This window comes from Vulpes vulpes, chromosome 8 (assembly GCF_048418805.1).
Source record: "Vulpes vulpes isolate BD-2025 chromosome 8, VulVul3, whole genome shotgun sequence".
Lineage (NCBI taxonomy): Eukaryota > Metazoa > Chordata > Mammalia > Carnivora > Canidae > Vulpes > Vulpes vulpes.
Genome location: NC_132787.1, coordinates 291,056 through 306,182, shown reverse-complemented (window position 1 = coordinate 306,182; position 15,127 = coordinate 291,056). Strand labels below are relative to the sequence as shown.

The following is a 15,127-nucleotide window of genomic DNA, read 5'->3' as shown; positions in this document are numbered from 1 at the left end:
GGCTCAGTTGGTTAAGCGTCTCTTAATGTCACCTCAGGTCATGATCTCAGGGTCATGAGATTGAGCCCCATGTTGGGCTCTGTGCTCAGTGGGGAGTCTGCTTGAGATTCTCTCTCACCCGCTCCCTCTGCCCCTCCCCACTTACATACTCTCACTCTGTAAAATTAATAAATCTTAAAAAAGGAAAGAAGCAAGATCATTCTTACTTAAACAAGAATCATCACAAAGGCAGTATTTCCTAGCTATATTTAAGAGTCTGTCACAAGTCTCATATACAAATTAAAATAAAAATTATAGCTAAATCTGTTTCATAAATTTAACTCCCAAAGCATTAAACAGGATATTAACAAAATATATTAATATATAAAGAATAATAAAATCTCTGAAACATATGTTTACCCTAAAAATGTAAATGTCATTTAATATTTCAAAAATAATGAATTTAAGATGTGCTGATATCTACTTATGAAAGAACAATTCCTAGAAGGTTTGCCTTCTGTGAAAAAAAACTGAACTCTGGAGAAACGAACCAACTATTTTCAGAGATTGTACAATACACAGGGAATGACTGTAATTGCTGAGGAAAGGAAACACATCAGGAGGAAAATATTTTCAACTTGAATACATAGCAAGAGAAACAAACCAAACCTAAGACTGAGTTCACGAGGAAAAATAATGGACAGGCATTCAGTGACAACTGAGAAGATAGAACTCATGTAACTGGAAGAAGAGGGGCCAGAAAAGTAGTAAGTATAATGGGCAAAAAATGGTTCATATCTGATGACAAATCTAATCACATAGATGCAAGGACAGGTGCAAAATCCCAAGCAGGATAAACAGAAAGAAAACCAAGTAAAGCACTTCAGAATAAACTCTAAAGAGCAGTAGAAAAAGGAACATTGTCAAAGTAGTTGGAGGGGAGAAGAGCCATTACATAGAAGCAAATCAAAGTTAAACGAACAAGGGGTGGTGGAAAGGGAGGTGGGCGGGGGGTTGGGGTGACTGGGTGACGGGCACTGAAGGGGGCACTTGAGGGATGAGCACTGGGTGTTATGTTATATGTGGGCAAATTGAACTCCAATAAAAAATAAATTAAAAAAAAATAAAAAAAGTTAAACATACACTTGACAGAAACAATTCATAGACAATGGAACAACGTCTTTAAAGCCCTTAGAGAGGAGGGGAGACGGAGCCAAGGTGCAGGTGCAGGATAAACAGGCTTCAGAATTGAAGGGAAAATAAGGAACTTTGAGATGAAGGAAAACTAAAAGGATGTGTTCACGCCAAAGTTGTGCCATAGGAAATACCCAAAAAAGTTGTCCTAGCTCAAGGGCAACATCACCAGGAGTCAGTAGGCGGATCCCTAGGATCCTGGAGGTACTGCTTTCCCACAAGGGAAGGACTGAGGGTGTGAGGACAGGGAATTCCTTTCTCTTCCAGTGTGCCCTTGGGGCTCCTCTCCCTGGGTCTAGCCCAGGTGCCAGGCTCACTCTTGAAGCAATCCCCACACTTCTGGGACCCTTGGTGCCACTTCTTCTGGGCCTTGATTCATAGACGGAGGTACGATCGCCTGCTCTGCCAAGCTCTGTGTGACTTCAAGTCCCCCTGTTCCCCCAGGTCTTCAACAGACTGTTCAGATTATCCTCTGGGTCACATTTCCTTCGACCACAGCAGGATGCATTAACTGTAGAGATAAAGAACGAGTTGCTCAGAGTGGGGGGTTGTTATCTGCCCAGATGAAAAATAGTGAATTTCCCTCTGTGTAGGTCATCAAGTTGAACAAGGAGTCAAGAACTTCTCATCCAGATGTGCTTAATTATCATTATTATTTTGTTCACTAACTGGAAGGATAGTTCTTGTATCCCCCAGAGAGCCCTTCTACCCAAGGCCTGGTGAGTCTCCTAGCGCATCACCCCTTCTCTCATTTTTCTTCTGCATTCGGATACAAAGGACGTTACTGGCGAGAGAGACCTTCGTGCCTGGGGGACACCTTGCAGAGGGAATGGCCACCACTCGGCTTCCCTCCTCGGGAGAGGATTTCTCTTAGGACCCATCCCAGGTCTGCTGGTGGTTTTAATCAGTGAGAAAGCATAATAGACTGGAGAGAGAGAGAGACAGAGAGAGACAGAGAGACAGAGAGAGACAAAGACAGAGAGACAGACAGAGACAGAGAGACAGACAGAGACAGAGAGACAGAGACAGAGAGATACAGAGACAGAGAGAGACAGAGAAAGACAGAGAGATAGAGAGAGAGACAGAGAGGGGAAGAGAACCTACAACTGTTGCTGGGACTTGCTCATCTTAGCAGCTGGAGTCTGATCTGAACAGGGAGGCAATGCGATCCGTGTGGCAGGAAGACTTTCTGTGAAACCAGGGGCACCTTTCATACTCTTGTTTCTTCACAACTTCACATGTAGTAGAGGGCATACAAGGTAAGAAATGGGTTCCTTCTTACAATATCTTTTGTATTTAATTTGTTTATTCTCAGCACATTCCTTTTGAGATTGCTTTAATTACATCTTTCCTTTTTTTTCCTCAAATTTTCTGTTGAAACCAGAAACATTTTTATATAAAATTTAAGGTTTCCTTAAATTCCGTTTTTTAGGTGATAGGCCCTACCAGGGGTTACTTTGATGATTCCTCTGCCTTCTAAAATGAATCAGCCCATATTTCTGTTAACTTTTAATTTTTTTAAGAAACTATGTATCATAGATACTGGGCCAAACTGACTCTGATGTCCTTGCATAGACCCAGTCTGTCTTCAAAAAATGTCACAATTAGTGAAACCATAGCAACAACAATAAAGATGATTTTTATTTATTATAATTTAAAAGACATTTCCATAGGATGTGAATCTTTGTTTTTTTTTCTTTTTTTTTTTTTTTGGATTGCTAAATTTTTATTTATTTATTTTTTGGAGAATTTTGGTGTCTTACTCTTGAATTTTGGGAGTTCTTTTTATTTATTTATTTTTTATTTTTTATAAATTTATTTTTATTGGTGTTCAATTTGCCAACATACAGAATAACACCCAGTGCTCATCCCGTCAAGCACCCCCTTCAGTGCCCGTCACCCAGTCACCTCCACCCCCCGCCCACCTCCCCTTCCACCACCCCTAGTTCATTTAGAGACTTCTTAAAAGACACCAGTCTGTTTTTAAAAAACAGATATTGCTTTTTGTCATTTATTGGGGACAACATGATGAAATTTTTCCACGCTGGTTTTAGTTATTTTTTTACTAAAATGAGTATTCTGATCACTCGTTTCTTTCATGTTTACCACCTCTCCAGTTCCCCCTGCATCTCAGCCATGAAGAGCAAGCTGAGCCGGAATTCCTCAGGAGTGACTGAGTTCATTCTGCTGGGCTTCAGAACAGCTCCAGCCATACAGATCCTCTTATTCCTATTCTTCTTGCTGGTCTACGTGGTCACTGTGGTGGGAAATGTCAGCATGATAATTGTCATCAGGATGGACGCGAGGCTTCACACGCCTATGTATTTCTTCCTTAGACACTTGTCCTATGTAGATCTCTGCTACTCCACAGTCATTGCTCCCAAAACTTTAGCCAACTTCCTGTCTCATGAAAAGAAGATTTCCTACAATGGCTGTGCAGCCCAATTTTTCTTCTTTGCTCTGTTTGTCACAACTGAAAGCATTCTTTTGGCTGTCATGGCCTTCGATCGATTCTCGGCCATTTGCTCCCCTCTCCTTTACCCTGTGCACATGTCCCAGAAAGTGTGCGCTCAGCTGGTGACTGGCTCCTACATCTGTGGAGGCCTCAACTCCATGGTCCACACAGGATTCACCTTCAGCTTGCGTTTCTGTGGAGAAAACCACCTGGACCACTTCTTCTGTGACGTCTCAGCCCTGATCAAGATCTCATGTGTAGACACGTCTGTGAACGAGATGGTGCTGTTCATCCTCTCCGCCCTCATCATTGTCACCACCACGACTGTCATCCTGGTTTCCTATGCTTACATACTCTCCACTGTCCTGAAGATCCCCTCCACCCACGGCAGGGGTAAGACCTTCTCCACCTGTGGCTCCCACATGGCCACGGTGACTTTGTTCTATGGGACCGTGTTCTTCATGTACGCCCAGCCCGGGGCCATCTCCTCCCCAGGGCAAAACAAGGTCGTGGCTGTGCTCTACACACTCATCATCCCAATGCTAAACCCTCTGATATACAGTCTGAGAAACAGAGACGTGAAAGATGCTGTGAGAAGAGTGCTGCACAGGAAGTGATCCCTTCCTGCCCTGGGTCAGACCGTGATGCAGTGGCACAGTCGCTTCCCAAGCGTCCCAGTTATCCTTGTACTTGGAGAATTAGTTTATCAAGTATATTTTTATATATGGCAACAGATGTTTTTCTAAGTGTTACAAAATGGTGTTTCTGTGCTTAGAATATATGAAAGCATTATCTGTTTTCAATTTCTGATGTGATAATATCTTCATTTCAATCTTTAAGAAGTAAATAGTAAAAGAAAAAATAAACATTAAGGGTTGCTATTTAACATTATTATTTAATAATAATAATTTCTGTTGGTTTATGAAGTTTAGTATTGTGCTCATATAGTCCATTTGAGGCAATCTAGATCATAATTCAAGGTATTTTTGTTCCACGGATTTGCTTGTTGATTTTATGCTGTTATCACACGCTTGTTGCCCAATAAGCTTTAATGCCCTGTAGGGTGACATAGTTTTAAAAAATGTCTCAGCTAGTAATACTTTATATCAGTGAATTTCAGAAATATTTTGCATTTGAAAAATATTTCCTATTTTAGCAGGATTGCATTTAGTAAATAATTGATCTATTTATGATATTCATTTGTAAGAGCAAGTTTATTATTATTGCTGATGATATCAGACAGCACAGGCTAAGTCCATGTCCTGTGACTGCACACAGGTGTTTGAAGGCCTTGGGTGGTTTAAAGACTGAATGGAAGCCATCAATTTATCTCCTTCACTCCACAGATGTAAGGTCACATAAAATACTATGACTCAAGCTTTTAGCACAAGAAAGTATAAATTAGTGGTATTGTGTAGTAGCATTTTTATTACCATCATCATTATCATCTTTTTTATAAGTTTTAGCAGTGTAATGGAATTTATATATTTGAGATCCACACATTTTTTAGTAAACATATTTTATGTATTAGTTGCTGTTGTGACAAGTCTTTATTAGCTTGTATTTTCTAACAGATAATTCTAGGACTTGGAGAACTTTTAAAATTACTATGTTTTTATTTTATATGAGTTCAAATTACTAAAATTTTTCTCAATGCTTAGAGTTTTTCCAATTAAATATTAGATTTAAAGTCTTACTTAGCAGTCAATTTTTGAAGACTTTTAATTAGTACTTTCTTTAAGAGTTGGTATTAAGTAAAAATACTAATTATGTCAGATGCTGTATAAAATATACATATGTTTTCTTACTCCTCACATCAGACTTATGGTGAAGGTGACATTATATGTATCAACTGTATAATCTGTAGTAATTATTCTCCAAGAATAGGAATTGTATCTCAGAAGAATTAAGTACTGTGCTCAAGTTCACATTGTCAGTAGCTAGCAATCAAGGCAAGGGTTGAAACATAACTTTTTTTTTTTTTTTGAAACAGAACTTTCTGATTCTGAAGCCCTTAGAGGTAAAACTTATGTGACATTGGTTCAGTGAAAGTTTTATCCTACATGTTTTTTTAATATCATAAAGGTATTTGTTAACTCAAATGTATTAATAATGATGTTCAGCTCTCTCTATTTTCATTGATTTTTGTTTATATATTACAAACTGAATGTATTTAAGTATCATTTGTGGTTTTGGTCATTTTCTCCATTACAATACTTTTTGCTTTATTGTGTTATATAATACATGACAATTAATTAAATATTGCATTAATATAGATTCATTTCTTGTTATATATACAAGTGCTTTATGCAGAATTTTACCTTATTTAATATCAAGATCACATTTGACTTTTTAAAAAAAATTTATCTAGTCTATCTTAACTTTGATTTTTCTCTTTTTTATATGGCATTTTATATAAATGTGACATTTTATAAGTCAAGTTTCTCCTACCCCAATAGAAATGCAATTTTCTTAAGTTGTGGGTAGTGTATCTCATTTACATTCATTATTATAATCTATTATTTTTCTTCCTTTTTTCATTGTAATATTTTCTTGTTTTATGTATATTTCTCTTTTTTATGTGTTTTTGATAAAATAATATTTCAGCTATTTTTGTCTTTAAGCCTATATCACATCACTTTTGTCTATGTTTAGCAAATAAGTGTCACATTTTTATCTTTCAAATCTTAAGATACAACTAATTATTATAACTCATCTTTTGTGAATAGTAGGTTTGCAGGCTTGTGAAATTATAATTGCCCTGTAGTTGTTCTTATATTAGAAATGAATGATCTTTTTTTCCAGAAAACATTATTTTATCATTTAACGTATAAGAAATATGAGATCACTGTAATTCTACAGATATTTAAAATTCTGTGTCCTATATACTCATATGTGGAAAATAGTCTATTATTTTAATTCTTAAAACTCAACTCACATTTATGAGAATCATATATTCCTCTATGCTTTCTCATCTTTTCTATTGCCTTTTAAAATGTATCAATTTTATTTTTGTTTCTGGGAATAGCTAGTGAACGTCTCCATAGCAAAGACCATATTTTCTCCAGTGAGTCTTTCTAAAGCCTTCTTAGCGTTTCTTTGACTTATTAAATTTCCTTTCCTGTAAACACATTAAAATTACTAAGAAAAACAGTTCTAGAGGCTCTTGGGTTTCTCAGTCAGTTGAGTGTCTGACTCCTGGTTTCAGCTCAGGTCATGGTCTCCTGGGTCATGGGCTCTGTGTTCAGTTGGGAGCCTGCTTGGGGATTTGCTCCCTCTGCCACAACCCCACTCGCTCTTGCTCTCTCTCTGAAATAAATAAATCTTTAAAAGCAAAGAAAAAGAGTATATAAAACATGAGCAAACAGATTGCAAAATAAAAAGAATGTTATGATCCAGGCAAAGATGTACAGAACTGCTCAGGATTTCTGGAGAGTTCTGGCTCCAGAAGCAAACCCTGGCTACAACCGCAGTTTGCTGCCATCTCGTGGGCGCTTCAGTTAAATCTAAAGAATCTGGGTCCTGTGATAGCATGAAACTTCTAGAACAATGGGTAATTGAGCAAAGTATTTTTCAGTTGCAGATTTACCCTCCTATCCAAAAGCAGAGCATTCTTATAAAACCTCTCCTAAGCCCAAATGGCATAAATCAAAGAAGCAATTAACATCAATTGATATGTAACATATATATATAATATAATTTTTTACCATTCTCAGACCCAAAAAATAAACTCTCAGATTTTTCTAATACCTTATGATACTTTATTTTGTGCATCTTGCTAACAGATGCACAAAATAAACTCAGACGAAGCACAGATGCTCACAGACAAGTTAAAGTTATGGTGGCTTGATGCTGAGACGCTGAGTATAGTTCCCCGGGAAGGACCTTGGCTGTGCCTCTAGAATGGTTTGCTGCAAAACAAACACCGAATGCTATTTTAAGTTTTCACCTTTTTTTCATTAAAGGAAAATTCTTTTTGGATATATTTTGTTTAGTGTAGTGAAAACATTTGCTAATTCAGTTCCTTCATAAAAGCAAATTGGCTTAACAAAAACTTTCAGAAAGCACCAAATGTCTGTATTAATTGTTCTGAGTAAGGGAGATTGGTTGGAAATAACTGGAAATGGGCAAGGTCACCCTATACCTTGGTCAGAGTAAGTCCAGTCCTATCTGTTTTATTTTCCTAGCCAAAATAAATTTCTTTTCCCGTCTGCTTAAAAAGCAGGAAAGCAGTTATTTTAGGGCAGGTTTTTTTTTTTTTTTTTTAATGATCAGTTTACCTAAGGGTCTCCCTAGGTATGGTCAATTTTGCATATGCATTGCTTTTCATCAAACATTGAAGAGTCACTAATGGAAACTAAACCTAAATTTCCTACAGATAAAAATGATGAAGTGCCTGCACCAACTGTCTGATGTTCAGGGAAGAAAGTTAACATTTTCATTCCCTCACCCCCCTTTTTTTTTGAAGAATAGTTTCATTCTCTGAAGACCATATTCTGTTAGGAGTTGCTTCTCTTGGTTCTCAGCATTTTCTATTTCATCCACAAGAAAAAAACTTGACATATATATGACCAGTTAAATTGTGGCAACAGAACCAAGGTAATACAATGGGGAAAGGGCAGTCCTTTCAATACATGGTGTTCGGGAAACTGGACTTCCACATGCAGAAGACTGAAATTGTGCCATTATTTTACACAATACAGAAAAACTAACTTGAACATAAGACCAGAAATTCTAAAGCTTCGAGAAGAAAACACATGCAGTAAGTTCCTTCGCATTGATCTCAGTGTTGATTTTCTGGATTTGAAAGCAAAGATGTGAAAAGCAAAAATAAACAAGTGGAACTACAACAAACTAAAAAGCTTCTGCACAGCAAAAGAGGTCATTAACAAAATGAAAAGGCAACTTACTGATTGGGACAAAATATTTGCAGATCATCTATAAGATGCTCATATCCAAAATATGTAAAAGTAAAAGAACATACAGTTCAATAGTAAAAGAATAATTCAATTTAAAAAAAATTGGAAGAGGATCTGAATACATAATTTCCAAAGATGGAAATACAGATGACCTACAGGTGCATGAAAAGTTGCACAATATTGCTAATCATCAGGGAGATGTAAATCAAAACGACAACGAGGGCACCTAGGTGGCTCAGTCTAGTAAGCATCTGTCTTTGACTCAGGTTGTGATCCCGGGTCTTGGGATTGAGCCCCGTGTCAGGCTCCCTGCTTGATGGAGAGTCTGCTTCTCCCTCTCCCTCCACCTGCCACTCCCCTTGCTTGTGCTCTCCCTCTCTCTCTCTCTGTCAAATAAATACATTAAATCTTAAAAAGAAGCCAACACAACAAGATATTACCTCATACCTGTTAGAATGTTAGAGTGTCTATTACCAAACAGACAATAAATAATGTGTTGGCAGGCATGTGGAGCAAGGGAACTCTTGAGCACTGATGGTGAGAATGTAAATTGGTGCAGCCACTATAGAAAACAGTATGGAGGTTCTTCAAAAAATCGAAAGTAGATTTTTCATATGATCTAGTAATTCCACTTCTGAATATTTATTTGAAGAATACAAAAACACTAGCTTGAAAAAATATATACATCATCATGTACATTGTAGCATTATTTCCTATAGCCAAGATATGGAAACAACCTAAGTGTCTTTCAGTGGATGAATGGATAAAGAAAATTTGTATAAACATATGAAAATTTTACATATGTATAAATATATAAAAATATGTAAATATATTATGTATCATGGAATACTACTCAGTCATTAAAAAAGTGGAATTTTGCCATTTGCAGCAACATGGTTGGACCTTGAGGGTATTATGCTAAGTGAAATAAGTCAGACAGAGAAAGATAAATACCATATAATATCAATTACATGTGGAATCTTTAAAAAACAACTCAAAAATACACAGAAAAGATTGGTGGTTGCTAGAGGTGGGGTACAAGTAGTTGGCAAGATGGATCAAAATGGCTTAAACCTACAGAATTCCAGTTATATAATAAATAAGTCCTGGGGATATAAGGCACAGCATATTGACTACAGTTAATAATATAGTATATTTGAAAGTTACCAAGAGAATGATCTTAACATTTCTCATCGCAAAAGAAAAAAAATTTGTAATCCTCTATGTTGATGGAATTGAACTAGAGTTACTGTGGTGATCACTTTCTAACACATACACATTAAATTATTACATCGTGCACCTACAACTAATATAATGTACATAAATTATATTATAGTTAAAAATGTGATTACAAGAAATTTAAAAAATCTGCAGTGATCAAAATCGCTATAATAATTCTGTGATTGAACTAAATATGATTTGTTCTGGAAGTCTTCAAGGTGGGAAAGTCTCTTGCAATGTAAGTAAAATAAGATCCCCCGTGTTAGGTGTTGACTTAATTGATAAAATTTTAGACAACCTAATGTCTGTCATGTTTTGTTTTGTCATCCATTGGCACATATTGGCATCCACAGAGTCCTCATGCTTTTTGGAAGAAATTTTAAAAAGTCCAAGTCAAATTAATTCATATTTTCAGCTAAAAGAAAATATTCACTCAATTCTTAATTTCCTTTTAACAAAATTATAAATATATGCATCTCTGTCGTTCCTTGGAGCAGTCTGAATGAACAGCCCCTCCCTGGTTCTGGGATCAACTGTGCAACTCTTTTGAACAATAAGATGTTCTCCACAGAGAGAACCAGCAGAGAATTCAGGGTCAAATGATTATCTCCCTAGAGACAAAGAGGTCTTCAATGACCGTGGATGATTTGACTGGATCAAGATTATAAGACTCTCCAAGACAGTGTTTGCCTTTATTCATTATCTTTTGTTTCTGACAATTAAACATCACAGAGTATTTGTAAATAGGTGACAGTAGGGTTCCTAATAGGTGTAGCCTTCCTGGGCATATGGAGGAGAGGTTCCTCAAAAAAAGGTATTTCAACACTCCCTAAAGAAATCACACCTTCTTTTTTTTTTTTTTTTTTTTTTTTTTTTTGGTGAGCCATCTCTTTCATCTAATGCATCTTGGTAGAAAAGTTTACTTCAGTACAATTGTACCGTGTAGATAATGTACATAATGCAGTGCTGACTTTTTAGAGAGGGAAAACCTTTAAATCTTGGCAAGTGAAAATGGGACATATTACCTTATTTTTACTTTTTTTAAAAAAATTTTAATTCCAGTGTAGTTAACATACAGTATATATTAGTTTCCGATGTCCCATACAATGATTCAGCAGTTCCATATACTACTTAGTGCTTGTCAAGAAAAATGTACTATTAGTTCCTTTCACCTATTTCACCCATCCCTCTACCCACCACCCCTCTGGTAACCACCTATTTGTTCTCTCTAGTTAACTGTGCTTTTCGGTTTGTCTTTTTCCTCCTCTTTGGTTTGTTTGTTTGTTTTGTTTCTTAAATTCCATGTGTAAGTTAAATCATATGTTATTTGTCTTTCTCTGACTGGCTCATTTCACTTAGCATAATACTCCCTACATCTGTCCATGTTGTTGCAAGTGGCAAGATTTCATTCTTTTTTATGGCTGAATAATATTCCATGGTATATAAATACCACAACTTCTTTATCCATTTATCTGTACATAGACACTTGGGCTACTACCATAATTTGGCCATTATAAATAATGCTGCAATAAACTTGGGGTGCATGTATCCCTTTGAATTAGTGTTTTTGTATTTTTTTTGGTAAATACCCACTAGTGCAATTATTGGATCATAGAGTAGTTATATTTTTTGAGGAAGCTCCATACTATCTTCTACAGTGAATGCACCAGTTTGCATTCCCGCAACAGTACACAAGGATTTCTTTTTATCCACATCCTTGCCAACACTTGTTATTTTTTGCATTTTTTTTTAACCATTCTGCCAAGAGTGAGGTGATATCTCATTGTGGTTTTGATTTGCATTGCCCTGATGATGAGTGATGTTAAGCATCTTTTTATGTGTCTGTTGGCCATTTGTATGTTCTGTTTGGAGAAATGTCTGTCCACATCTTCTGCCCATTTTTAAATTGAATTATTTGGGGTTTATTTTGTGTGTGTGTGTGTGTGTTGAGTTTCATAAGTTCTTTATACTTTGAATATAATCCTTGATTGAATACATCATTTGCAAATATCTTCTCCCATGCAGTACCCACTTTTAGTTTTGGTGGTTGTTTCCTTCACTGTGCAGAAGTTTTTTATTTTGATGTACATGAATAGTTTTTTGTTTGTTTGCTTGTTTGTTTTTGTTTGCCTTGCCTCAGGAGACATGACTAGAAGGATTTTGCTGTGACCAATATCAGAGAAATAAATACCTGTGTTCTCTTCTAGATTTTATTGGTTTCAAGTCTCACACTTTGGTTCTTAGTCTAGAAAGTGGGAAATACTTAAAAAGTAAAGATTTAAGAAAGTCTTAAAAATCAGCTAATTAATAATCTTAATTTCCTATACAAACCTCTTTTGCTATGTAATATAACATAACCATGGATATGGCACTAGAGAGCAAAGTTTTGGGGGCCAAAATGCCTACTACAGTTCAGTTCTTGTACCAGAGAAGACATCATGTTTGACAGGTTTCCACACAAGCTTCTAGGAAGAGTGGGTAGCAGTGGCAGCGTAGTTATTGGATCTCCCTAAACATCCACACGAAAACAGAGAGATATCTAGAGAGCAAAACCAAATCTCATGGAGTTTTACCACAAATTTAGATGAAAATGCACTGCTACAAATCTCCAAGTACAAGAAAGTGAGAACAAACCACCAACAGTCTCAAGACCTGAATGTTATTAGCCACTGTGTAGGACAAAGCAAATCAACAATGGGGTTTCTAAATATACAACAGCAGAGAAAAAATAAAAATATCCAGCAGATATCCACTGGAAAGTGTGGCAGACCAGTTTGAGAACAGGAGCTGAAACAGGGAGAAGTTCTCCCCATTAGAATGGGTAGTGTATACCAGGGACCCAGACCTACTTATTAGTACTCTTGATTATTGATATTAATTATGAATACACTGGTAACATCATCTCTAATGTATTTTATTCAGTTGGAAGTCATTTAGCAGAGTAAGATCTGATGAGAAAATAGGGACAATGAACCCAGACAATACAATACTGTGAGCTGTCATGTAAAAACATCAGTGGATAAATTCTGTGTGATTGAAGAAGGCAAAAATTAAACTGAGGAATGTAAAATATATTATCTCAATCTTAAAACAAGTTTTTTTTTCTAATAAGAATATATGAAAAGAGATCTAGAGTTAAGTCAAGGTGAGTAATAAGAGCAAATATAATCCATTCTTTTTGTCTCTTCTATGTGGGCCTCATGGGATGGACGTGCAGCCTGCCATTGTTATCATCCCATAATTGACTTATTCTTACTTCTTTCTGAGGGACTCCTTTCTACCCAATCCATGCTGTAATTACTTGAAATGCTTGCAATAGAGCTAACTAAGGGCACCAGGACTCCTCTGCCACATTCCCCAGGCCATCAGGGACTCCTTTATTCACTGGTGATTTTGTCTTTGCCTTGCTTAAATTCCCATTTGCTGTCACCTGCCTCAGTCCAAGGCCTGTGAGAAACCCTAGTGCAGGAGAGGCATGCTCATGCAGGGTGGCTCTACAGCTTCAGGGGCATTTTCTTTCAGTTTCTACAAAGAAACATTCACTGGGCTGGAGGAGACCTCATTAGATCACCTCTTCCATCCTCTTGTCTCTCCAAAGGTACAAAATTACAGGGGATATTCAGGCAGAAACACTACTAAGGAGACAAAAAGATACCCTGAATTGAAGAAGAGGGTATTATTAATCCACAAGCAGAGCATAAAACAGATTAAAACTGTATATTTCAAAGCAAGATTTTATGTCTTGTGTGAAATGTCAATTTTAAAAAATGTTAAATTTTGACATCATCTTTAATTTCCTTTGTATGATTTTATGAAAATTTTTTTGCATTTCTAGAATTAAGCACAATAGCTTTGGTATCCTTGCATCTACCATTAGAGAATTATTCAAGAAAAGTAAAGAAAGGCGTATTCAGGTAAGAGATGAGATAAATTAATGTTTATTTTAGTCAAATAATTAGCCATTCATGAGTATGTCTGTGTGCCTTCATGCATAAAAATTATTTTCTGATTGGTGAAATTTATTTGTTACAAATTATAACAAGAAGTGAGTACACACCTCAAAAAAATCATATCCTTTTTCTTGAAGGGCAAATCAAGACATACTGGTTATTTCATAATAAAAAGGTAAGCAGAGAAGAAAATGCAATGCACTCATACTCTGGGAAGAAAGTCCTTTCTGATAGTTGTATTCCCGTATATTGGCTGGCGTACAGTAGGTGATCCGTAGTGTTCAGTGGCTTAATGAATGACTGAATGAATACACATTATTCTCAAAAATGATAATGATCTGGGGTATCCCTGTGTGGCTCAGCGGTTCAGTGCCTGCCTTCAGCCCAGGGCATGATCCTGGAGACCCGGGATCCCACGTTGGGCTCCCTGCATGGAGCCTGCTTCTCCCTCGGCCTGTGTCTCTGCCTCTCTCTGTGTGTCTCTCATGAATAAATAAATAAAATCTTAAAAAAATTGATAATGATCTCAAAACAATAATTTCCTGTCATGCTAACCAGCTGATATAGTTTCAGACAATATAATTGGTTAGTAACAATGGGAACTGTAAATAAAGCAGAGGAGATTTTCTGCTAAAATACTGCCAGATATCCAGTTGTATGATGTGAATGTGGTAGTTTTGACAAGGCTTCTTACTTTCTCTAAAATCTCTTTTTGTCTCTTCCTTTACTTACCTAATATCTGACGTCTGATGCCTGAAACCCCCCCTGTTAAATCTTTATTCCTTTAAACCTAGTTTTACAACAATACTTATACCAAATCCTTACACAAGTTAACATGGACACTTAGTGCTCATCTCAAAAATAGATTTAATTAAGATTATTTCAGCGGATTGCAGTTTGTCACGGGAGCAGTGGGGTGAAAAAGAGGTCTAAGGATCCTATCACTGCCCTGTTGCCAGTTTTTTCTTCTTGTGCACCAAAGTGCTAACATTTTTAGGAAAGTTAATATGTGGTGAGGAGGAGGAAGATGGGCTGAGAGCAGTAGAAGCTGAGGGACTAGGACAGGGGATGAGAAAGAGAGACACACATGCCTGAGGGACAATGAGAGCAGAATATGGTGACTTTGCCGTACGTGCCAAACCCAAAAGGAGTACTTTTTAGGTCGTTTCGTGCTTTGAGAAGTCACACTAGCTGTCCCCTCTGTAGGGTGATTTAAATCACAAATGATTTTAAACTATGAAATACAGAAATAGCTGTGTCACTGCATTGAAGAAAACAGTTTCGAAAGTTATAGGAAAAATCAGACTATAAAACTCTGTGACAGATTCAAAATAATTGTTTTGAAAATTTTAATGTTTATGGATATCTCTCAAAATAGAAACATTATAAAATAACTTTTCCACATCTAT

At 36.5% G+C, this 15,127-nt stretch overlaps 1 protein-coding gene across 1 annotated transcript; it reads left to right on the top strand.

Moving 5' to 3' along the window:
• Nucleotides 1–3,309: 3,309 nt before the first annotated feature.
• Nucleotides 3,310–4,245, top strand: LOC112911286 (olfactory receptor 9S13-like). Its single transcript, XM_025987748.2, has one exon. It carries the CDS (start codon nucleotides 3,310–3,312, stop codon nucleotides 4,243–4,245), a length of 936 nt encoding a protein of 311 aa, XP_025843533.2.
• Nucleotides 4,246–15,127: the final 10,882 nt, after the last annotated feature.

Bases quoted from the DNA above. Each gene is read 5' to 3' on its own strand.
- LOC112911286 (XM_025987748.2), top strand. From the start codon at position 3,310: ATGAAGAGCAAGCTGAGCCGGAATTCCTCAGGAGTGACTGAGTTCATT.